The 24572-nt window shown below is 44.5% G+C and overlaps 1 protein-coding gene across 2 annotated transcripts in view; it reads right to left on the minus strand.

Annotated features, from left to right (window-relative positions):
• Positions 1 to 24572, minus strand: part of BTBD9 (BTB domain containing 9) — a 135924-nt gene that overhangs the window by 15905 nt on the left and 95447 nt on the right. For both annotated transcript variants that reach the window (XM_075204453.1, XM_075204454.1), the window contains exon 9: positions 17316 to 17423. In XM_075204453.1, the coding sequence (XP_075060554.1) occupies positions 17316 to 17423 (108 nt within the window). The remainder of the gene's footprint in view (positions 1 to 17315; positions 17424 to 24572) is intronic.

Genomic DNA, 24572 nt, shown 5'->3' on the forward strand with positions numbered 1-24572 from the left:
AGGACTTGTACCATCTTTATAAAGGGTGGTAGTAGGGTATAATTGTATAAGCTTGCCTGAAGAGGTGGGTTTTCATCGAACGCATGAAAGCCAGAGGAAAGTCTTATTGTGCGAGGGAGGGAATTCCACAGAGTGGGTGCAGCCTGAAACAAGTCCTGATACTGAATGGGAGGATGTGATGAGGGTGGATGAGAGATGCAGATCTTGTGCAGAACAGAAGTGTCGAGTTGGGATAGACAAGTGAGGAGATGTATGTTGGTGGCCTTGTATGTTGTTAGTAGAAGAATCTTATACTACAGCCCCCTATAAGTTCAGACTGGACAGGGGAAGACTTTGTGTCATGTGCCACACCTAATATCATGGTATGGGGCACTCCCTATAAATACCTGATACCATCTATCTTTCATACAGGCTGTCTCTGTAATAATGAGGATGTTCTGCCTTCTCTATCAGGACATTGTGAGCCAGACAGAAGGATGAGTAGACAGAGGCAGGAAACTTGTGGCACTTTCGGATCACACCGGCTCTGCGATATCTGCGCTGGATACGTGACAGCGTGATGATCCCCCGCCCTCCAGGTAGAAGTAGAAGGCATAATGACGTCCTATATAAAGGGCACATTCTTGCTGAGGGAAGAGGAATGAAATGAAACAGCCACCCGTGTAATTGGCTTCTGCAAGGGGGAAACAAATGCTTTATATATTTCAGATATGATAAGATAAAAGTGGGAACTGTTGCACTCACTTCTCCTCTCTGTGGCTGGAGAAAAACACGGGAAGGTGAAAGGAATCTGGAAGTGAGAAACCATTTTCAATTGAAAAAAACAAAATGATTCCATTTATTTTCCTATTAAATCTTTCAGAAAGAAACTTAATTTCTAAATTGGGAAAACATTCTACGCTCCCAGCTCTGTACTATCACATGGAACTAAACCTTCTGAACACTTATATTAACACTCTGCACACAACCCATATAGCTCCTGAATCACAAAGTGTGCAGGTATACACTCAAGAGCCCATATAGCTCCAGAATCACAGAGTGTGCAGGTATACACCCCACAGCCTATATAGCTCCAGAATCACAGAGTGTGCAGGTATACACCCCACAGCCTATATAGCTCCAGAATCACAGAGTGTGCAGGTATACACCCCACAGCCTATATAGCTCCAGAATCACAGAGTGTGCAGGTATACACCCCGCAGCCTATATAGCTCCAGAATCACAGAGTGTGCAGGTATACACCCCACAGCCTATATAGCTCCAGAATCGCAGAGTGTGCAGGTATACACCCAAGAGCCCATATAGCTCCAGAATCGCAGAGTGTGCAGGTATACACCCCGCAGCCCATATAGCTCCAGAATCGCAGAGTGTGCAGGTATACACCCCGCAGCCCATATAGCTCCAGAATTGCAGTGTGCTGGTATACACCCCGCAGCCCATATAGCTCCAGAATCGCAGAGTGTGCAGGTATACAGCCCCCAGCCTATATAGCTCCAGAATCACAGAGTGTGCAGGTATACACCCCGCAGCCTATATAGCTCCAGAATCGCAGAGTGTGCTGGTATACACCCCGCAGCCCATATAGCTCCAGAATCACAGAGTGTGCAGTTATACACCCCGCAGACCATATAGCTTCAGAATCGCAGAGTGTACAGGTATACACCCCGCAGCCCATATAGCTCCAGAATCGCAGAGTGTGCAGGTGTACACCCCGCAGCCCATATAGCTCCAGAATCACAGAGTGTGCAGGTATACACCCCGCAGACCATATAGCTTCAGAATCGCAGAGTGTGCAGGTGTACACCCCGCAGCCCATATAGCTCCAGAATCGCAGAGTGTGCAGGTATACACCCCGCAGCCTATATAGCTCCAGAATCGCAGAGTGTGCTGGTATACACCCCGCAGCCCATATAGCTCCAGAATCACAGAGTGTGCAGGTATACACCCCGCAGCCCATATAGCTCCAGAATCGCAGAGTGTGCAGGTGTACACCCCGCAGCCCATATAGCTCCAGAATCGCAGAGTGTGCTGGTATACACCCCGCAGCCCATATAGCTCCAGAATCACAGAGTTTACAGGTATACACCCCGCAGCCCATATAGCTCCAGAATCACAGAGTTTACAGGTGTACACCCCGCAGCCCATATAGCTCCAGAATCACAGAGTTTACAGGTATACACCCCGCAGCCCATATAGCTCCAGAATCACAGAGTTTACAGGTATACACCCCGGAGACCATATAGCTCCAGAATCACAGAGTTTACAGGTATACACCCCGCAGCCCATATAGCTCCAGAATCACAGAGTTTACAGGTATACCAACCTATATAACTAGAGAATCTCCCGTTCTACCACAACCCAAAGGTGTTCTAGTGGACTGAGCTCTGGTGACTGTGGGGCCATTATAGTACACCAACCTCATTGTCATATTGGTGGAACCAGCTTGGATGATGCATCATGAAGCTTTATCCTACTGGAATTAGCCATTAGAAGATTGTTAGACTGTGGCCATAAAGGGTTGCACATGGTCAGCAACAATACTCAGGTAGGCTCTGGCATTTAAACAATGGGAATGGTAACGTTTAGAGATTTGCAGAAAAATATTTTCTGGGGAAACTAGATAACAACCATCAGTGTCATTATGAGAGCACAGTGTAAATATCAGTGTCAGAATGTGAGCACAGTAACTTATCGGTGTCCTTATGTCAGCACAGTGTAACTATGGGTGTCAGAATGTGAGCACAGTGTAACTATGGGTGTCAGAATGTGAGCACAGTGTAACTATGGGTGTCAGAATGTGAGCACAGTGTAACTATGGGTGTCAGAATGTGAGCACAGTGCAATTATCGGTGTCAGAATACAAGCACAGTGTAACTATCGGTGTCAGAAGGCGTCCGCAGTGTAACCATCTGTGTCAGAATGTGAGCACAGTGTAACGATCGGTGTCAGATTGCGAGCACAGTGCAATTATCGGTGTCAGAATACAAGCACAGTGTAACTATTGGTGTCAGAAGGCGTCCGCAGTGTAACCATCTGTGTCAGAATGCGAGCACAGTGTAACTATCGGTGTCAGAATGTGAGCGCAGTGTAACTATCAGTGTCAGATTGCGAGCACAGTGTAACTATCAATGTCAGAAAGCGAGCACTGTGTAACTATCGGTGTCAGAATGTGAGCACAGTGTAACTATCGTTGTCAGAATGCGAGCACAGTGTAACTATCGTTGTCAGAATGCGAGCACAGTGTAACTATCAGTGTCAGAATGCGAGCACAGTGTAACTATCAGTGTCAGAATGCGAGCACAGTGTAACTATCAGTGTCAGAATGCGAGCACAGTGTAACTATCAGTGTCAGAATGCGAGCACAGTGTAACTATCAGTGTCAGAATGCGAGCACAGTGTAACTATCAGTGTCAGAATGCGAGCACAGTGTAACTATCAATGTCAGAATGCGAGCACTGTGTAACTATCGGTGTCAGAATGCGAGCACTGTGTAACTATCGGTGTCAGAATGTGAGCGCAGTGTAACTATCAGTGTCAGAATGCGAGCACAGTGTAACTATCAATGCCAGAAAGCGAGCACAGTGAAACTATCAGTGTCAGAATGCGAGCACTGTGTAACTATCGGTGTCAGAATGTGAGCGCAGTGTAACTATCGGTGTCAGAATGCGAGCACAGTGTAACTATCAATGTCAGAATGCGAGCACAGTGTAACTATCGGTGTCAGAATGCGAACACTGTGTAACTATCGGTATCAGAATGTGAGCGCAGTGTAACTATCGGTGTCAGAATGCGAGCACAGTGTAACTATCAGTGTCAGAATGCGAGCACTGTGTAACTATCGGTGTCAGAATGCGAGCACTGTGTAACTATCAGTGTCAGAATGTGAGCGCAGTGTAACTATCAGTGTCAGAATGCGAGCACTGTGTAACTATAGGTGTCAGAATGCGAGCACTGTGTAACTATCGGTGTCAGAATGCGAGCACAGTGTAACTATCAGTGTCAGAATGTGAGCGCAGTGTAACTATCAGTGTCAGAATGTGAGCGCAGTGTAACTATCAGTGTCAGAATGCGAGCACTGTGTAACTATAGGTGTCAGAATGTGAGCGCAGTGTAACTATCGGTGTCAGAATGTGAGCGCAGTGTAACTATCAGTGTCAGAATGCGAGCACTGTGTAACTATAGGTGTCAGAATGCGAGCACTGTGTAACTATCGGTGTCAGAATGCGAGCACAGTGTAACTATCAGTGTCAGAATGTGAGCGCAGTGTAACTATTGGTGTCAGAATGCGAGCACAGTGTAACTATCAGTGTCAGAATGCGAGCACTGTGTAACTATCAATGTCAGAAAGCGAGCACAGTGTAACTATCAATGTCAGAAAGCGAGCACAGTGTAACTATCAATGTCAGAATGTGAGCGCAGTGTAACTATCGGTGTCAGAATGAGAGCACAGTGTAACTATCAATGTCAGAATGTGAGCGCAGTGTAACTATCAATGTCAGAATGTGAGCACAGTGTAACTATCGGTGTCAGAATGCGAGCACAATATAACCATATGTGTCAGAATGCGAGCACAGTGTAACTATCGGTGTCAGAATGCGAGCACAGTATAACTATCGGTGTCAGAATGCGAGCACGGTGTAACTATCGGTGTCAGAATGCGAGCACAGCGATACACTGACAGTATGGCTGTTCTAGCAACAACAGACAGAAGGAGCCATAGTACAACTGAATATATACTGAAACCACAAATTTAAAATTTTTTATTAAACTTAAATCATCACAATATATTGTATACTTTACAAGACAGACTAATTTGTCTCCAGGCCTTTGCGGTTTACAGAAACATTACAGCAAGCAGCGTATATGAAGGAATGATTGGAAGAAAACACAACACATACACTTATCTCACAATGTACTCCTCATGTCACTGGCTCCCTCACTCTACCTCCAGGCTCAGCTGTGATAAGAGACAGATTACATTTTAATACAAAGTACAGCCAATTCCTCAGCAGCAGACGCCGGTGTCATTCTATATCATTCAGATGATGGGACCATAGAAAACTCTTCAGTCTTGCTCCGGTGTGCTTTATACGAGGCAATTTATTACTGACATAAAGCAACGACTTGATAATGCATATTTATTACTTGCAAAAAAAAAAAGTTTTGCTGAGGTTTAATGAAGTCTGCACTTGCAGGATGACATTTTTACAATGCTATCGAGTAAGAAAGATCCTTCCCGTTTTGTCAGCATGACAGGATCAGACGCAAAGGTCACTCGGCACATTTACTGAGGATGTCTCTTGGGATACAGACCCCTTTCTGAGGAGATCTTTCTTCATTACGAGAATGGGCTGTGTCACAATATCCCACAAACACATCAACAGGACATGTAATCGTGTCATCCCTAGCAGAGAGTCTTCTTCTGCAGCTTAGCCAAGCCGTAGATCTATAAAAACATGTCAAGGCCCCAGCATGTGTGTGTCTTATCGCAGCTTGTAAGGTCTTTTAATCTGCGGCTTGTAAATCGGGCAACAAGACAAGATATCAATGGTTGGAATGTAGCAGAAATGAAGAGAGAGCGAGAAGACATCAAGGGAACTGCAATCATTCAATCATGTGTCCGTACAATCAGGACAAGGGTCTGCAGATGTTGAGCCCTCTCCCGTTATTTAACCAATTAATCAATCAATGGCTTTGTATGGAAGTCTGTGAATGACAAGAAAACTTTCTGACCTCCAGATGCACAAATTTACCAGTTTCTCGGTTTCCGTGAAGTGTTCAGTGGTTGTGATTCCTGGTGGTCAAATTTGGGCTGACCCTGGCACTTCACCAGTCAGGCCAGTGGATTACTGGTCGATTTGGTACTTTACCTGTGTGGCAAAATCGCAACTCTACGTTCCTCGGAATCAGCGGCCAGAACGTCTGGCTTAAGTGCAGCCTTTTAGTGCACTCGGAAGAGGTCATCTTGGGATCACATTTTACGCCACTGATTTTATAGGATCATTATCCGACATCAAAGTGTCATTTCAGGGCCAACTGTGGCAGCGTGTGGTGAGGTTTATTATCTACACACACAATAGTATAATCAATGACTTTTATGCAGTTAATAACATAAAAAGATTATTCTAGTCACGCTAATTCTCACTTTCATGGTCGTTATGACTGGAATTGTATTCAAACTTTCCAGTAAAACTCATGCTAGAAATCTCTATTATATTCACCCACAAATCACTAGCTTTAATCTTATCATATTTCCTTCTACCACATTCTTTATTTCATATATTTAAGTCATTGTAAAATCATATCAACTCCATCTGAAAAATACTCCCTATCTGCCCTCCCTTCAGTAACACCAATACACATTCTTTTCCCATAATCCTTCACTACAAGACTGATTGTCCCCACTAACCATTCCACTAATGCTGTGTCTGATTACATTGGTTCTCTGCAATATCAGATTGTATTCCAATACCTTCCTACATCATATTCTCTTTATACAGCCCGTATCATTTCCCCTGACCACACTAAGGACCTACTCTTATCACCTATGCCTATCCTGCCCAGAACCTGTCGACTCACCAAACACAGCAATTTCCTGCTAGACTGTAAGGTGCAGAGTACAAGAAAGAGATCCAATCTCCAGTACATCTGAGGGGACAGAAAATGTAGTGAGCACTCCCACAATGCAGGGAACATGCTATAAATGTGCCTTCTTTAACCTTTTATCGCATTCAAATAATCCTGCTCTGCAAAGTCAAAATCTAAATTTGGCATTTCAGTGCAAACGTATGTGTGATCGTGCACCTAACCCGCAGTTGCCTCAATCTGCCCAACTCCTCCAATCTGTCAGTAAAACTGTCTGCTCCCCTGCTAACACCATCTTGGTTCACAAGTCCTGGCGCTTTTACGCAATTGTAGACGGACTTGTAGATAAATAGGCATGCCACAAATTTTGCTGTTCGCAAACTAACTTTTGTTCAAGACCTTGTGCAATGAAAATGTAGTGCTCAAATACTTTGTGTTGCTATCAAAACTCTTTTGCTCTGATTGGCTACAACCCACTTCATCTCCTGCATGTCTGTGTGCACCAAATGTTGAAGAATGGATACAACAAGTGTCCCAACCTCTGGTGCAGATCTGAACATCAGCTGTATATGAAACATTAGCTGGAATTGGTTGAGTGTTTCCACAACAGCTATTCCTATAGTTTACATAAGAGTCTGACAATGAGATAATGGCATCAGCGACCTGATTAGTTCAGCAACAACATATCTTCCATATCCTGTGTTTGAGCAGTATATGTCTCTTTGGATCAAAACTCTGTAAATTAAAGAATGATGTCAGTTTCTCTCCAGATTCGGTGTATTTGCGACAGGGCTCAGCACAGGTTTTCATTCCCCGGCATTGTAGGCAAGACTTGGAGAGGAAATGTTAAGGAGATAAGGACAACAATCCCTGGAGAAACAGAACCTAAATTCAGAACCTACAAAGAAATCATACAGAAAGAGACAGGAGATGAAATGTTGCTATCAAATAGCTGTTAAAAAAAAAAGCACTTGAAAGTGTATAGTGTTCTGTGGGTCTTTGTACGGGAATAAAGCAGGAAGGCTTATCTCCGGCACACATTCTGTACATGAAAGCACACAACACCGGCACCTCAGCAAGTCATTGTACTTATCTAACAGAACAGAGAAAAAAGATGGTTCAGCTCTTGTCACGCTGGTATTTGGGAAACAAGCACAGACATCACAGAGATATCGGAGACCCGACCGTCTCGTCAGGTTACAATTACTGCAATGACGGACCTCTAACCCTTCTGTAGTGAGGAATGATAACTGAATATATGTCTATGAACAGATAGAAGAGAAGTAGCCACCTTTGTATCTGGTGACTTAGTGCTTAGGCCGGCATAATGCAGGGTGTGCCAGAGGAGTTAAACTCCTCCGCACGATTGCATGCCTCTCTATATGGCGGATATTTGCCCTTGTACCCCGATTTCAGGTGGGATTGCCCATAGTGCGCACAGCCCTACTTCTTGCACCCAAAGTATTACAATAAATAAACAAAAAAATGAACACAGGGTGGATTAACAAAAGACAGGTCATGATTCTACTTCCTCCCGACCATGGTGTTACATGTTGTATGCGACATCACACCATACAGAGATTGAGGATCCCTTACTGCACCTCCAAACCTCTTCTCCTCATAACATACAGTTCTGTACCATAAGATCCGCTCACTCATCTCCTGAAATAATGCTGTGAGCATGTTGATGATTTGATTGGTTAGAGCTGTATCTCCACCCATTTCAAAGCTGAGGACATTAAGCACAAACAAGAGTTGAAGATAAAATAAAGTTACGCGCCCAGACCCCAGTCATACCCAAAAAAATCTTAAAAGGTTGGTAAAAGGGTTTGATATAAGGTGGAAAATAAAAAGCTAAAACAGCAAGAGAGATTATAGAAACATAGAATTTGACGGGAGATATGAACCGCTTGGCCCATCTAGTCTGCCCAAGTTTTGTAACCTCAAACCCTATATGATACTTTCATCTTTGTAAGGCTATCCTTATGTCTATCATAAGCATTGGACAAAAAAAACAAAACAACCTAAAACAGCAAGAGAGATTATGAATTATATCCCTTCACCCTCGTCCCTGTGTATGAAATCACCCATCAGTACTGAGCATGTCTGTCTGTCATCTCTAAAGCAACTGCATACAATTGCCAGCTGTCTGCAAGGGGTTGCAGACATGACAGATCTAGCTAACTATAAAACACTTTAGTTGGTTTAGGTGCATTATTAAACTACAATATTCAAGTTTTCAATATCAATAGGCATTTACAGAATTTCGGTGTAAGTTCAAACAGGCTAAGATCATGAGACGAGGTTACAAATAGACAGCAATGAATATCAGCATATAAAATGTATGCAGCATCCCCGGGGAAAGGGATAAATAAACATTTTAAAAAAAAAAGCAGTTACAAAAAATAACAGAGTGACAACAGACTGGAAACCCTGGTGGAACCGGTATGCAACCGATGGCTAGACGGCTAGTCATTCATTTAGGTTGTCAATTCAAATGCCCACCGTATCATTAGGTCAACAATTCGAATGTCATCAGTATTATATGGTTAGGGCTATGGTTATGGATATTATTGTTTACCTAATAATACTGTCTACATTCTGTCGACCTAATAACACTGTTGAGGTCATTACTGTTGAATTACAACATTGTCTATATTACAGTGTTGACCATATAAATGTCAATCACATAACTGTATCACACCCGTGAAAACATGTTAACCGGCTTCACAGGTGTAAGTTAGAGCAGCACCTCCCAGCATGGTAACCGGCTTCACAGGTGTAAGATAGAGCAGCACCTCCCAGCATGGTAACCGGCTTCACATGTGTAAGATAGAGCAGCATCTCCCAGACATGGTAACCGGCTTCACATGTGTAAGATAGAGCAGCATCTCCCAGCATGGTAACCGGCTTCACATGTGTAAGATAGAGCAGCACCTCCTAGCATGGTAACCTGCTTCACAGGTGTAAGATAGAGCAGCACCTCCCAGCATGGTAACCGGCTTCACAGGTGTAAGATAGAGCAGCACCTCCCAGCATGGTAACCTGCTTCAAATGTGTAAGTTAGAGCAGCATCTCCTAGCATGGTAACCGGCTTCACAGGTGTAAGATAGAGCAGCACCTCCTAGCATGGTAACCGGCTTCACAGGTGTAAGATAGAGCAGCACCTCCCAGCATGGTAACCGGCTTCACAGGTGTAAGATAGAGCAGCACCTCCAGACATGGTAACCTGCTTTACAGGTGTAAGATAGAGCAGCACCTCCCAGCATGGTAACCGGCTTTACAGGTGTAAGATAGAGCAGCACCTCCCAGCATGGTAACCGGCTTTACAGGTGTAAGATAGAGCAGCACCTCCCAGCATGGTAACCGGCTTCACAGGTGTAAGATAGAGCATCACCTCCAGACATGGTAACCGGCTTCACAGGTGTAAGTTAGAGCAGCACCTCCTAGCATGGTAACCGGCTTCACAGGTGTAAGTTAGAGCAGCACCTCCTAGCATGGTAACCGGCTTCACAGGTGTAAGATAGAGCAGCACCTCCAGACATGGTAACCTGCTTTACAGGTGTAAGATAGAGCAGCACCTCCCAGCATGGTAACCGGCTTTACAGGTGTAAGATAGAGCAGCACCTCCCAGCATGGTAACCGGCTTCACAGGTGTAAGATAGAGCATCACCTCCAGACATGGTAACCGGCTTCACAGGTGTAAGTTAGAGCAGCACCTCCTAGCATGGTAACCGGCTTCACAGGTGTAAGTTAGAGCAGCACCTCCTAGCATGGTAACCGGCTTCACAGGTGTAAGATAGAGCATCACCTCCAGACATGGTAACCTGCTTTACAGGTGTAAGATAGAGCAGCACCTCCCAGCATGGTAACCTGCTTCACAGGTGTAAGATAGAGCATCACCTCCAGACATGGTAACCGGCTTCACAGGTGTAAGTTAGAGCAGCACCTCCCAGCATGGTAACCGGCTTCACAGGTGTAAGTTAGAGCAGCACCTCCTAGCATGGTAACCGGCTTCACAGGTGTAAGATAGAGCAGCACCTCCAGACATGGTAACCTGCTTCACAGGTGTAAGATAGAGCAGCACCTCCCAGCATGGTAACCGACTTCACAGGTGTAAGATAGAGCAGCACCTCCCAGCATGGTAACCTGCTTCACAGGTGTAAGATAGAGCAGCACCTCCAGACATGGTAACCTGCTTCACAGGTGTAAGATAGAGCAGCACCTCCCAGCATGGTAACCGGCTTCACAGGTGTAAGTTAGAGCAGCACCTCCCAGCATGGTAACCTGCTTCACAGGTGTAAGACAGAGCAGCACCTCCAGACATGGTAACCTACTTCACAGGTGTAAGATAGAGCAGCACCTCCCAGCATGGTAACCTGCTTCACAGGTGTAAGATAGAGCAGCACCTCCCAGCATGGTAACCGGCTTCACAGGTGTAAGATAGAGCAGCACCTCCCAGCATGGTAACCGGCTTCACAGGTGTAAGATAGAGCATCACCTCCAGACATGGTAACCTGCTTTACAGGTGTAAGATAGAGCAGCACCTCCCAGCATGGTAACCTGCTTCACAGGTGTAAGATAGAGCATCACCTCCAGACATGGTAACCGGCTTCACAGGTGTAAGTTAGAGCAGCACCTCCCAGCATGGTAACCGGCTTCACAGGTGTAAGATAGAGCATCACCTCCAGACATGGTAACCTGCTTTACAGGTGTAAGATAGAGCAGCACCTCCCAGCATGGTAACCTGCTTCACAGGTGTAAGATAGAGCAGCACCTCCCAGCATGGTAACCGGCTTCACAGGTGTAAGATAGAGCAGCACCTCCCAGCATGGTAACCGGCTTCACAGGTGTAAGATAGAGCAGCACCTCCCAGCATGGTAACCGGCTTCACAGGTGTAAGATAGAGCAGCACCTCCCAGCATGTTAACCGGCTTCACAGGTGTAAGATAGAGCAGCACCTCCCAGCATGGTAACCTAATTCACAGGTGTAAGATAGAGCAGCACCTCCCAGCATGGTAACCGGCTTCACAGGTGTAAGATAGAGCAGCACCTCCAGACATGGTAACCTGCTTCACAGGTGTAAGTTAGAGCAGCACCTCCCAGCATGGTAACCGGCTTCACAGGTGTAAGATAGAGCAGCACCTCCCAGCATGGTAACCTGCTTCACAGGTGTAAGATAGAGCAGCACCTCCTAGCATGGTAACCGGCTTCACAGGTGTAAGACAGAGGATCACCTCCCAGCATGGTAACCTGCTTCACAGGTGTAAGATAGAGCAGCACCTCCCAGCATGGTAACCTGCTTCACAGGTGTAAGATAGAGCAGCACCTCCAGACATGGTAACCTGCTTCACAGGTGTAAGTTAGAGCAGCACCTCCCAGCATGGTAACCTGCTTCACAGGTGTAAGATAGAGCAGCACCTCCAGACATGGTAACCTGCTTCACAGGTGTAAGTTAGAGCAGCACCTCCCAGCATGGTAACCTGCTTCACAGGTGTAAGATAGAGCAGCACCTCCCAGCATGGTAACCTGCTTCACAGGTGTAAGTTAGAGCAGCACCTCCCAGCATGGTAACCGGCTTCACATGTGTAAGATAGAGCAGCACCTCCCAGCATGGTAACCGACTTCACAGGTGTAAGATAGAGCAGCACCTCCAGACATGGTAACCGACTTCACAGGTGTAAGATAGAGCAGCACCTCCCAGCATGGTAACCTGCTTCACATGTGTAAGATAGAGCAGCACCTCCTAGCATGGTAACCGACTTCACAGGTGTAAGATAGAGCAGCACCTCCCAGCATGGTAACCTGCTTCACATGTGTAAGATAGAGCAGCACCTCCCAGCATGGTAACCGACTTCACAGGTGTAAGATAGAGCAGCACCTCCAGACATGGTAACCGACTTCACAGGTGTAAGATAGAGCAGCACCTCCCAGCATGGTAACCGGCTTCACATGTGTAAGATAGAGCAGCACCTCCTAGCATGGTAACCGACTTCACAGGTGTAAGATAGAGCAGCACCTCCAGACATGGTAACCGACTTCACAGGTGTAAGATAGAGCAGCACCTCCCAGCATGGTAACCTAATTCACAGGTGTAAGATAGAGCAGCACCTCCCAGCATGGTAACCGGCTTCACATGTGTAAGATAGAGCAGCACCTCCAGACATGGTAACCGACTTCACAGGTGTAAGATAGAGCAGCACCTCCCAGCATGGTAACCTGCTTCACAGGTGTAAGATAGAGCAGCACCTCCCAGCATGGTAACCGGCTTCACAGGTGTAAGATAGAGCAGCACCTCCCAACATGGTAACCTAATTCACAGGTGTAAGATAGAGCAGCACCTCCCAGCATGGTAACCTGCTTCACAGGTGTAAGACAGAGCAGCACCTCCCAGCATGGTAACCGGCTTCACAGGTGTAAGATAGAGCAGCACCTCCCAGCATGGTAACCTGCTTCACAGGTGTAAGATAGAGCAGCACCTCCCAGCATGGTAACCGGCTTCACAGGTGTAAGATAGAGCAGCACCTCCCAGCATGGTAACCTGCTTTACAGGTGTAAGATAGAGCAGCACCTCCCAGCATGGTAACCGGCTTCACAGGTGTAAGATAGAGCAGCACCTCCCAGCATGGTAACCTGCTTCACAGGTGTAAGATAGAGCAGCACCTCCCAGCATGGTAACCTGCTTTACAGGTGTAAGACAGAGCATCACCTCCCAGCATGGTAACCTAATTCACAGGTGTAAGATAGAGCAGCACCTCCCAGCATGGTAACCTACTTCACAGGTCTAAGATAGAGCAGCACCTCCCAGCATGGTAAGAAAAAAGGGGGAGAAAGACTAAGCAGTTTTTATAGTAGTTTAATAAGTAACAATGCCTATTTCTATGTAACCCTGAGAAACTGTAATCTGACAACAAATGTGCATATTAGTCTGTGTGCATTCTTATTTGATCATTTAGAAGCTGTGACAGAGTCACTAGGTTAAGACTGAATGGCAGGTATCCGTGTCCCAGGCTGTTTGTTTTACAGGCTTTTAAGCCCAGGGATATTGCTCTGTATAGGAAGCATCGTCCATGGTGTTTTGTATGGAGAGAGCAGAGTGGGCTCCATACATAAGGCCCAGTCCAGGTCTTGTGGTCTGCAGGCTCACAGCAGACTAATTAGCAGCGGCACCTGAGTGGTGCCTGTAGAATGCTGCAGCTCTCCCTCATTCACTCTTTCAGACCTGGGGAGGAGACTAGATGCCTCCTGAGAGAACCTGTAAGTGGTGAGCAGATATTATTGTGCTTGGTATATGTCCGAGACACAAGGTTCCATACGTGAGAGAGGGTGTTGGAGAATGTTAATTTAGTGCTGGACAGGCAAGGCTTTTATTTGAATGTGCTAAATACAACTGGCTGAAGTCAGTTCTACCAAAAATAAAGGACTTGATGTGATTCATTGCTGCTGTTCAATAGTATCTGCCCCAGGAGATGGCACCTATTCCCTTGATTACCTCACAAAGCATACACTGTCCCTGGCATTAGGGAGGGGCTTCAGTACAGGGGAGGGAGAGACAGGTTGTTTTCCTGTGCACTATTTAGCCAAAAACCATCATGGTTATAAGTCCAGTTTAACAATCATATTTAAAAAATCTGAAAAGTTCTTTACTGCTTTTCAATAAACTATATAAAAAGATCTGTGAAAAATTCCAGATTAATTAAGTATACATAAGATATACTAGCAGGGAAGGTAATTGGGAGCGCACAGCACAGTCTGAGAATATTTCATATTCATTTAATCTGAAGCAGAAAAATAACAAAGTTAATTAAACTTTATAATTAGAAATTCTTCATATAGCGCAATGAATAAAGAACATTTCTATCTTCTCAGTATTCCTGTCTCTAGTTATCTCAGCTGCCAGGTCTTCTCCAAGTCTGTTCTATGTCCAGCCAGAAATCTCATTATAAACAGTGCTATACTATAGGGTTCAACGTCTCGGCTAGGAGCATTAACTATAGCAGCGCTCTAATACCGCCAGCATTGCCTAGGGCTGCACTCTAATACCGCCATCATTACCTAGGGATGCATTCTAATACCACCAGCATTGCCTAGGGCCGCACTCTAATACCGCCATCATTACCTAGTACTGCACTCTAATACCACCAGCATTGCCTAGGGCCGCACTCTAATACTGCCAGCATTACCTAGGGATGCACTCTAATACCGCCATCATTACCTAGGGCCGCATTCTAATACCACCAGCATTACCTAGTACTGCACTCTAATACCGCCATCATTAGCTAGGGCTGCACTCTAATACTGCCAGCATTACCTAGGGATGCACTCTAATACCGCCATCATTACCTAGGGATGCATTCTAATACCGCCATCATTAGCTAGGGCTGCACTCTAATACTGCCAGCATTGCCTAGGGCCGCACTCTAATACCGCCATCATTACCTAGGGATGCATTCTAATACCGCCAGCATTGCCTAGGGCCGCACTCTAATACCGCCATCATTACCTAGGGATGCATTCTAATACCGCCAGCATTGCCTAGGGCCGCACTCTAATACCGCCATCATTACCTAGGGATGCATTATAACACCGTCAGCATTACCTAGGGATGCACTCTAATACCGCCGTCATTACCTAGGGCCGCACTCTAATACCACCAGCATTGCCTAGGGCTGCACTCTAATACCGCCATCATTACCTAGTACTGCACTCTAATACCGCCATCATTAGCTAGGGCCGCATTCTAATACCACCAGCATTGCCTAGGGCCGCACTCTAATACTGCCATCATTACCTAGGGATGCATTCTAATACCGCCAGCATTGCCTAGGGATGCATTATAATACCGTCAGCATTACCTAGGGATGCACTCTAATACCGCCATCATTACCTAGGGATGCATTCTAATACCGCCATCATTACCTAGGGATGCACTCTAATACCGCCATCATTACCTAGGGATGCACTCTAATACCGCCATCATTACCTAGGGATGCATTATAACACCGTCAGCATTACCTAGGGATGCACTCGAATACCGCCGTCATTGCCTAGGGCCGCATTCTAATACCGCCATCATTACCTAGTACTGCACTCTAATACCGCCATCATTAGCTAGGGCTGCACTCTAATACCGTCAGCATTACCTAGGGCCACATTCTAATACCACCAGCATTGCCTAGGGCCGCACTCTAATACCGCCATCATTACCTAGGGATGCATTATAACACCGTCAGCATTACCTAGGACCGCACTCTAATACCGTCAGCATTACCTAGGGCCGCATTCTAATACCGCCATCATTACCTAGGGCCGCACTCTAATACCACCAGCATTGCCTGGGGCCGCACTCTAATACCGCCATCATTACCTAGTGCTGCACTCTAATACCGCCATCATTAGCTGGGGCTGCACTCTAATACCGCCATCATTAGCTAGGGCTGCACTCTAATACCGCCATCATTAGCTAGGGCTGCACTCTAATACCGCCATCATTAGCTGGGGCTGCACTCTAATACCGCCATCATTAGCTAGGGCTGCACTCTAATACCGCCATCATTAGCTAGGGCTGCACTCTAATACCGCCATCATTAGCTGGGGCTGCACTCTAATACTGCCAGCATTACCTAGGGCCACACTCTAATACCGTCAGTATTTCCTATGGCTGCACTCTAATACTCACAGCATTAGCCTAGTCTGTACTCTAATACTGCCAGCATTGGCTAGAGCTGCACTCTAATATTGTAAAAATCCCTTCTCCGAGCTGAGGAAAAGCGCAGAATATATTAGGGGTAATCTGCAGACAGATATTTATTCCTCCACTTTTACAGAATAATCTGCTACAATGGTGGCTGCTATTTGCTACAATAGGGAGGTTGGCAAGTAGAGTGCCTGGATATAATTTCTGGAAGACAGCCCTGTGATATGGCTCGGGCAGAAGTATCAGACACGTTTGCCCTTTATAACAAAATAAAGTAAAGAAAAAGGAAGACTTCATTATTGTCATTTTCTGGGAAGAATAGCGAGAAATAAATCTGCACACGGCATTTAAAGGGATGACAATGACATTGGTGCGTAGCGCTAATTGGCTTCTTTCAGGAGGTAGCGAGAGCATCTGATAGTTCCCTGGAAGAGAGACGCAGGGAGGCAGGAGAGGAGCTTTGAGGAGTGAATTATTAATATAGACACCAGTTTCAGTACATCAGCCCAAAGAGCATAATAACAAGTTTCTTTGTTCCATGACTTGACAGTGACATCAGCCGGCATCCATCACACCAACATAACCTTTACCAGCCTGATTTTCTACCGGGCTTAAATTAGACACTGTCTAATAAGGGCTAAGTGTTGTCTAGATAGAGGAGAGTGAACTAAGAGCTGTGAAATGTACACGACAGAAGTAAAAGCAACAAGGGAAGTGAGGACAGGAGGAGGCGGCGTAACCTGACAGTCCTGCGGGCTGAAAGCGAAAAACAATGTTCTATAATTCTGCACTGATACACTGTGTCTATCAGCAAACTGCTATCAATAAAGGAGTCTTCGTAACAGTGACATCTGTTGTCTAGATGAAGGTACTGCACTCCAGCAAAAAATCAAGAGAAGGGCAAAAAAAATAAATGCAATTTTAGTACTAGTGGATGTTATAGAATGTCTTAACAGAACCTCGTTTGGCTGATACAACCCCAAAAAATAAAATAAGTCTTTCTGGAAAGATTGATTCTTGGGTCTAAACGTACCTGCAAGGAACCTTCGTCCGATCAGCCACCATTGTCCATTGCTGTTGGTTGATAGAAACCTCAATGTAGTAACTGTAACTCCGATCATCACAATCCCACAACAACAATCTGTAAAGTAGAGAAAGATAACTACAGATTAGCCAATAAACCATCAGGCACTGAACACACGGCTTCCGCCAGCACCGTGACATATCAGTAACATTCGATCACGTTCCTTTAATATACACGAGAATGGGAACAGATGTAAAGAAATGGATTTGGATTGAGCTGCGGAGTTTAATATCACATCGCTCGCTTTTCTCCTGCAGACGCGACAGTTATTGAAAGATGATTAACATGAGTAATTTATAAATAAGTCTGAACATGTCATCAGCTATTTGCAATCTGTGAGATGTCAAAATCACCAAGGTTGTTATTCAGAAGCATTGAGAATACATAAACAGGCGACCAATCATTGTCACTGCAGACACCATCACAGACAGCCCAGGAGAGACAGACTTCTGTCACTACATCATATCAGAGCATCCAATCCTCTGCACAACTCCCTGCTGTACTTCCAGAAACACCAACTACGGTGGAAACTGTGTATGTCCAGAAGCAGCTCCTGAAGTAACACAGGACATGGGGTGTTTACCTGGAGCTACAGCTCTGAGAGGTACAGAGCGCATGTCAAACACTGTGAAGAATGAGTACTTGAATATCAGTGTCTGACAACTATTAGCTTGCGGGGAGGGCGACTCTGCTTAGCAGCCTATTAGGAACATATTAAAAGAAAAATAATGCAGGTAGCCAGTGACCCAGCCCAAGATTGCCCACTCATGGGACCAGATGCCCCCTTGCCCAGCCAGCCCCTGCCCCAGAGGGACAAATGACCAGACTAGTGCTGAACTTGGGCCACTAAAGGAGAATTTAGGAAGTCAGGAACCATTACTAAGCAGGTGACAACTACTGTGACCTGTTCTGTATGAAGTAGAAGGTGGAGAATAAAACTGCAACGTGTGGATGATGAAGTGCTGTGTAGAGGTGGAATATGGATTTATGGAACATTGTTGTGGGATTATACGGACCAGAAGAAAAGTATCAATAGTCTGAATCCATCTTCCAGTGGAACGAGGAAACTACATGAGAAGTTTGGATGCTTCAGAAGGAAGTAATTAAACTAACAGAGGGAGGTACATTACTAAGACCAATTTACTGTTGCCCAGGAATTCAGAATATGGACGTGAGATCTCATTGTACAGTTTACTTACAGTTCCTATAGAACACAATCAGACCCTGACAAAACCATTCCCTTTTGTCATATTACAGCATGGAACTTGAAAAAAATTAAATCAAACTTTTCCAGCTTTATTTACCCATTTTGCCTTACAACATTCAACTAATAGAAAAAAGGCAACAGTTCTGAAAATTAATTAAAAAGAAAAAGAAAAACAAGAATACCAGGCTTGGATAAGTGATCAGTCCCCTGATCTAATACTTTTTAGAGTCACCTCTTGTTGTACTTACAGCCATCAGTGTGCTTGGATACGTCTCTATACCGGCTTTGTGGACCTAGATTAGGGAATATTTGCTCTTCCTTGCAGAATTGTTTAAGTTCAGTCAAATTTCCTGGTGAGAGGTGATGGACTGATGTCTTCAATTCCATCCAGAGATTTTCTAATTGAATTCGTTCAGCACTCTGACCTGGCCAGTCAAGGACATTCATCATCCTATTCTTGGGCCACTTTGCTGTTTTCTTGGCCCACCTTCAGCTGTCTAGCAGAGGGCCGCAGGTTTTCCTCAAAAACTTGAGTGTACTTGGCAGCATCCATTTGCCCTTCAATCACCCAGTCCCTGCTGAAGAGAACCCCCCCCCCCCCCACCACAACATAATGCTGCCACCACCATGACTCACAGTGATTATGGTGTGCTATGGGTGGTGCTGTGTCTAGTTTGCACCATAGTACTTGCACTTAGTCCAGTTCTATCTTGGTCTCATCTGACCATACGTTTTGCCAGATGACATCAGAATCTTTCAAGTGTTTTGGTAGAGCACAAACGAGACTCAGTGCGGCACGTTTTTAGAAGAGGCTTCTCTCTTGCCATCCTGCCATACAGGGCAGCTTTGTGTAAAGCTTGAGAGACAGTTGTCACACACACAGACCGACCAATCTCAGCCATAAAGACTTGTAAGTCCTTCATAGTTGCCATTGGCCTCTTTGTATCTTCCCTGATCAATATCGTCCTGGCTCTGTTATCCAGTTTGGAGGGACGGCTTGATCTAGACGAGGTGTCGGTGCTGCCATACGCTTTCCACTTCTTCATAAAGCTGTGAACAGTACTCAGTTGATAGTAAAAAACCTTTGAAATCTTTATGTATCCTTCTCTTAAATTGTGCCTATCTACAACGTTACTTCCTACCATGGTGAACTCTCTGCCTCACCTTACACTGCTAGTAGTGGAATACTCAAGGAACAGATGGATTTATTGTGAAGATATCAGAACCACAAAAACTGATGTCAGTTGGTGGCCAGTTAGTATGTTGTGTGATCGGGAAGGTCATTGGTTGTACTGGAGCAAGATTATAATGGTTACTCCAAGGGTATGATGACTTATCCAAACCAGGTATTTTAGTATTTAAATTAATTATTAGAATTGTTGTACATGTTATTTATACCTTGATGTTGATGGTTATAATGTGTAAATACAGCTGGAAAAAGTTTGATTTCATGTATTTCAATTTCCATGGTGTAATGAGACAAAAGGTAATGATTTGGACAGGATATGATGATTTTCTATAGGCACTGTTCTACAATGGAGATCTGAATAAACCATAATCATTGAGGAAACTTGTAATTCCTTCATCAATCCCTAATCTGAGTCGGACAGTGCAGATCTGTCAGTCATTACTAACACGGCCCAGATAAAATTAGTTGTTGAAAGTTAAAGACTTTATTACAGATGGGAAGATTTTGTTGTCAATCAATTTACGTTGCTGGATACAAAATTCAATGGTTTATCCGACAACCAGCAACACGTTTAGAACTTGATGCAGGAAATGCACTTTCAGATGTTGCAGAATCTTCAAGTGTTTGGTCCAGGAATACAGTCTGATACTCTGCCGGTACATCCCTACCTTTACCTAACTACACTTTTACATTTAATAAATAATACTAAATATTAAGACACAATATTCAATTGTCAGCGAGTTGTTGTTTTTTTGACCACGTTAAGTCATTTTAACGCTGTTTTTATAATTTTCGAGCGGGTTAACTTCACCTGCCATTCAATTAAGTTTTTAACGCTCAGTTTTTTTCATGAAACAGTCCTCTCGTGCTCCAGTAGACGGTCTATTGAAAGTATAGTGTGTGCGAGAGGCAGCCGCGTTAACAGCTATTCAACCAAACCAAATATGGGATCTCTAACTGACAGGTGTATTTATTTTGGAACACCCCTCCCAGTAATTGTACACAAGTGGACTCTATTATGTAAGCTGTGAGGACAACTGATTGGCAGCTGGGTTTATTTTGGTGAATATTAGCAAATTATCCCCTAACTGGATAATGGTTTTATTTGTAGGTAATTGATAAAAAGCTTTGGAAGATATTTTTTCTTTGTTTCTTATGTTATTATGTTTCATAATAATCTGAAGTTTGGGATGTTATAACATGTGTATCGCTGTCATCTGTTTACGGAAGTCTCGCAACTGTGTGTCGTTAACAGGCATGAAGACAAGGACAAAATGGTATTCAAATGAGTTTCTGGCTAATTACTTATGTCAATGGAATTCCTTTGATCATCGGATCCACTGTGCTGTTTCACATTGAGTTCTTCAAAGGAATGTGAGGGCAAATTAAATCAACAGATGTCCAATGTGATCGGAAAGCTTAGAAGCGAGGAGAGCGCAGCTTCTGATCATCTGATTAGAAGGAAGCTGCTCATCTTACTGGTCTGGTGGAAGCCTCGCTGCGTAGGTTTCTGTCCGTGCTCTGATCACACATTAAAGGCACCGGCTTGTCAGGCCAGGATGGAGAGAGACGCAGACTGGCAGAGCTGATATGACAGGTGGACAGCAGAGGTGAGGGCGGGTAATTTACTGAACTAAGTAGCATCGCACAATAGTCGTTTCATATATGATCTAATCAGTAACTGTCTCTGGCGCACAAACACACATTAAACGAATATCAGAACAGAAAACATAAAACTACTGTGGACAAGTGTATGAACAGCGTAATTCCTGCCAGGATCATGCTCATTGAGCGCCGGTGAAACGTTCTGATATTATTAAACTGGATGAAGCCTGCCGGCTTTCATTACATTGAATGATTAGTGTCACAAGATCTTTAGCCCACAGGAAAGCCCGCACCAAAAGCTTATTTAAATAAGGTCTAAGACATTTTATCAGAAAATACAAAGGTGTAGGATATGTATTTATAATAATTGTGATTAGGTTTTTACTCAGACTGTGAGCAGAGGTTGTCAGTTGCAGATGCCGCCAATCACTGCTTATGACGGTTTTGTCTCCTTCCATAGTGTTTATGAGGCAAATTAATATTGAGGTTATGACTCAAATTACTGCAGCCACCAATAGAATATTGCCATATTTACATTTGATAATTTTTACTGATTGGTCTTACACATTTCTTATTGTTTGTAAAATAATTGAAGCATTCAACGTTGTGTTGTTAAGCTTCTGGTGACCCGTTGCTATGCATTCCCAACCCTAGCAACAAGCATCCCGCATACGTTCTCGGACGCCTAGCTGTCCACACAATATAGTAATGGGGTTATCTGCAAAGGTTTTATAAAATGTGTGTACTGTAAATTAGAAATGTTTCCAAATAGTTTAGATGGTTAAAACCAGGACTCAACAAAGCGCAGACGCCAGGTCGCATGAAGCGTACAGATCAGCCAGGTCACCTATCACCTGGGGAGCCACGCCCTGGGTGACTCAGGACCTTCAAGTGCACTGCAAGGTGCACAATTACTTATCCTTGTTTGCTGAAGTCTCCACAAACTACAAGTGCACCCAGGTGCGCAGAGGTGGAAAACATGGCAGAGAGACGTACTGCGCAAAAGAGGTGAAACACTTTAGTATTGGCCCTTTCAATAAATAATACTTTTAACTGTCCCCCAAAAATATTGCTCAGTTTATTAATGGCTTAAATTAATTATGATACTATTATATGAGGCATTTTTATTTTTGTGCACTTCCCCTTACAAAACGTGCCTTGACGTTGCAAAAGGCGTCCGATTGAAATACAAGCTGGGGCTGGATCACCACCATCTGCACGAGAGTGGAACAATGCAACGCTCTGCCGCTCCTGAGGGTCGTTTAAAGAATGTTCCAGAAAACGATATCTTGTTGTTGCCTGTGGGTGAATAACCAGACACAGTCATCGAGGAACACACCCGATCCACCCTGATCGTCCAATCAGATGATGCTAGCTTCTGCACCCGCCATCTCGCCCCGGGTATAATGAGCGGATGTAGAAATAGGAAACATTTGTGCAGTGGGACTCACACTTTTGCACTTTCAAAAAAAGATCTGGAAGGTACAAAATATATGTCCCATAAAAAGTATAGGACAAGACCCCCATCTCCACCAGCAAAAATCAAGTATGGAGGGAAAATGATCCCTCTGCACAGCAAAGAAAAATGCAGAAGGAAATCTTATCTTAGTCCTGCTCCGCACACTACGAACCCATGTGCCCACTCCGTACTCACCAAGGAATACCCGCCCTGGACCTACTAGTCCTATCGCCCAGTGACAACTTCAGCCCCTATGCAGACCGGCACGCCTTAATATCAGTAATGCAATTTACAAATAATATCACCATTTATAATGGGTTCACAATACAACAGTGCTGTTAGAATCTGTTCTATTATCACAAGTAATTGTGCCCACACACAGACCCTGTTATTGATTAAACACTAGGGCTGCTCGGCTGGTACAGGTTACGCTGTCCTGTCAATATACTCTGTGGCAAAGTTGGGCTTTGTCTGGGTCTATACAAGACGAGATGAAGGGGTCTGCGGGGAGCCGGAGAGATATATGAATTTATTCTGCATGAGCTGCCGCACAGCCAAGGTTCTGCCAGTTACCTCCATGAATATTCACAAGCTCACATTAGACACAAGTGCCAATTTCCACTAATCCGTCACAATATATTCAGAACAAGCTCACATCTGAGAGGAATTCAGGAGCGCTCGGAGCCTCACATTTACCAGGGTTTCAGGACGCAGAGAGCCCTGGGCAGTGCTCCGTGTCACATCAAGAGACAGAACTTGGGTCTTAATGTCCACGAGTAATATATTCTTTATCCCGCGTCCAGCGGTGTCTGTGCCTGGCTGACGCTATAATAAAATGTATTTACACTTCAATTGATAGCCAAATAGAATTATTTTTACAGCTAACATTTTAAAAAACAAAGAGACAAGAAAAATCTGAACTTTGGACACAATCTGGGTTAAACGCAGGAACTATACCGGAGACAAACGGCCAAGTGATTTATATATCAGTATAGTACCACAATTAAAGGCTGAATATAATGTTGTGCATTGTGGTATTAGCCTATAGGTAAGCATGGTGGTGTTATTATAACAGCTAATCCTGAGTAAGATTAATTGCATCTTCTCTAGCAGCGACTTCAGAGGCAAACACTTGTTATATGATTGGGAGACGGGTACATACATACACTTACATAACAGGCGCTTGGTGTATTGAAGCAGAACCTCTCAATATGCAGCAGGCTGGCGCGCCTATCTGTTTATGCCGCTATAAAATCTCTGGCCTCACTAATGAGACTGCCAATTAATGTCAATTACAATGAGAGTGGCTGTTGGACTGAGGAGCGTATACAAGGCTGTAAGTAAGAGGAGCTAACTACCTCCAGATGGTGCCGTCCCAGTAATCACAGCGCACAGAGGGGCTCAGCCCCGCACACTCGGAATGTTGGGAGAACTGGAAGATACATTGTAACGATGCAGAGGAAACTGCTTCCTACATTATAGCATGCATGACGATTCCTAACTTCTATCTGCAATAAATAACTAATCTACCTCTTTGATGATGCTGGATAAAATAAATTGCATAAGGAACACAAATATCTAGGAGTTAAACCTATTTGTGAAGATGGGATCTGAGCAGTGAATTACACTCCTCGAGGTCTACAATCTCCACTGATAGTTTTGTCATCTGATAGTCATTTTAGAACGCTGCATCGCGGTCTGGTGTCAGTCGCAGCAAAGTGATTACACAGCGTTGTGCTGATGGGT

This window comes from Mixophyes fleayi, chromosome 3 (assembly GCF_038048845.1).
Source record: "Mixophyes fleayi isolate aMixFle1 chromosome 3, aMixFle1.hap1, whole genome shotgun sequence".
In the NCBI taxonomy this organism is placed as follows: Eukaryota; Metazoa; Chordata; class Amphibia; order Anura; family Limnodynastidae; genus Mixophyes; species Mixophyes fleayi.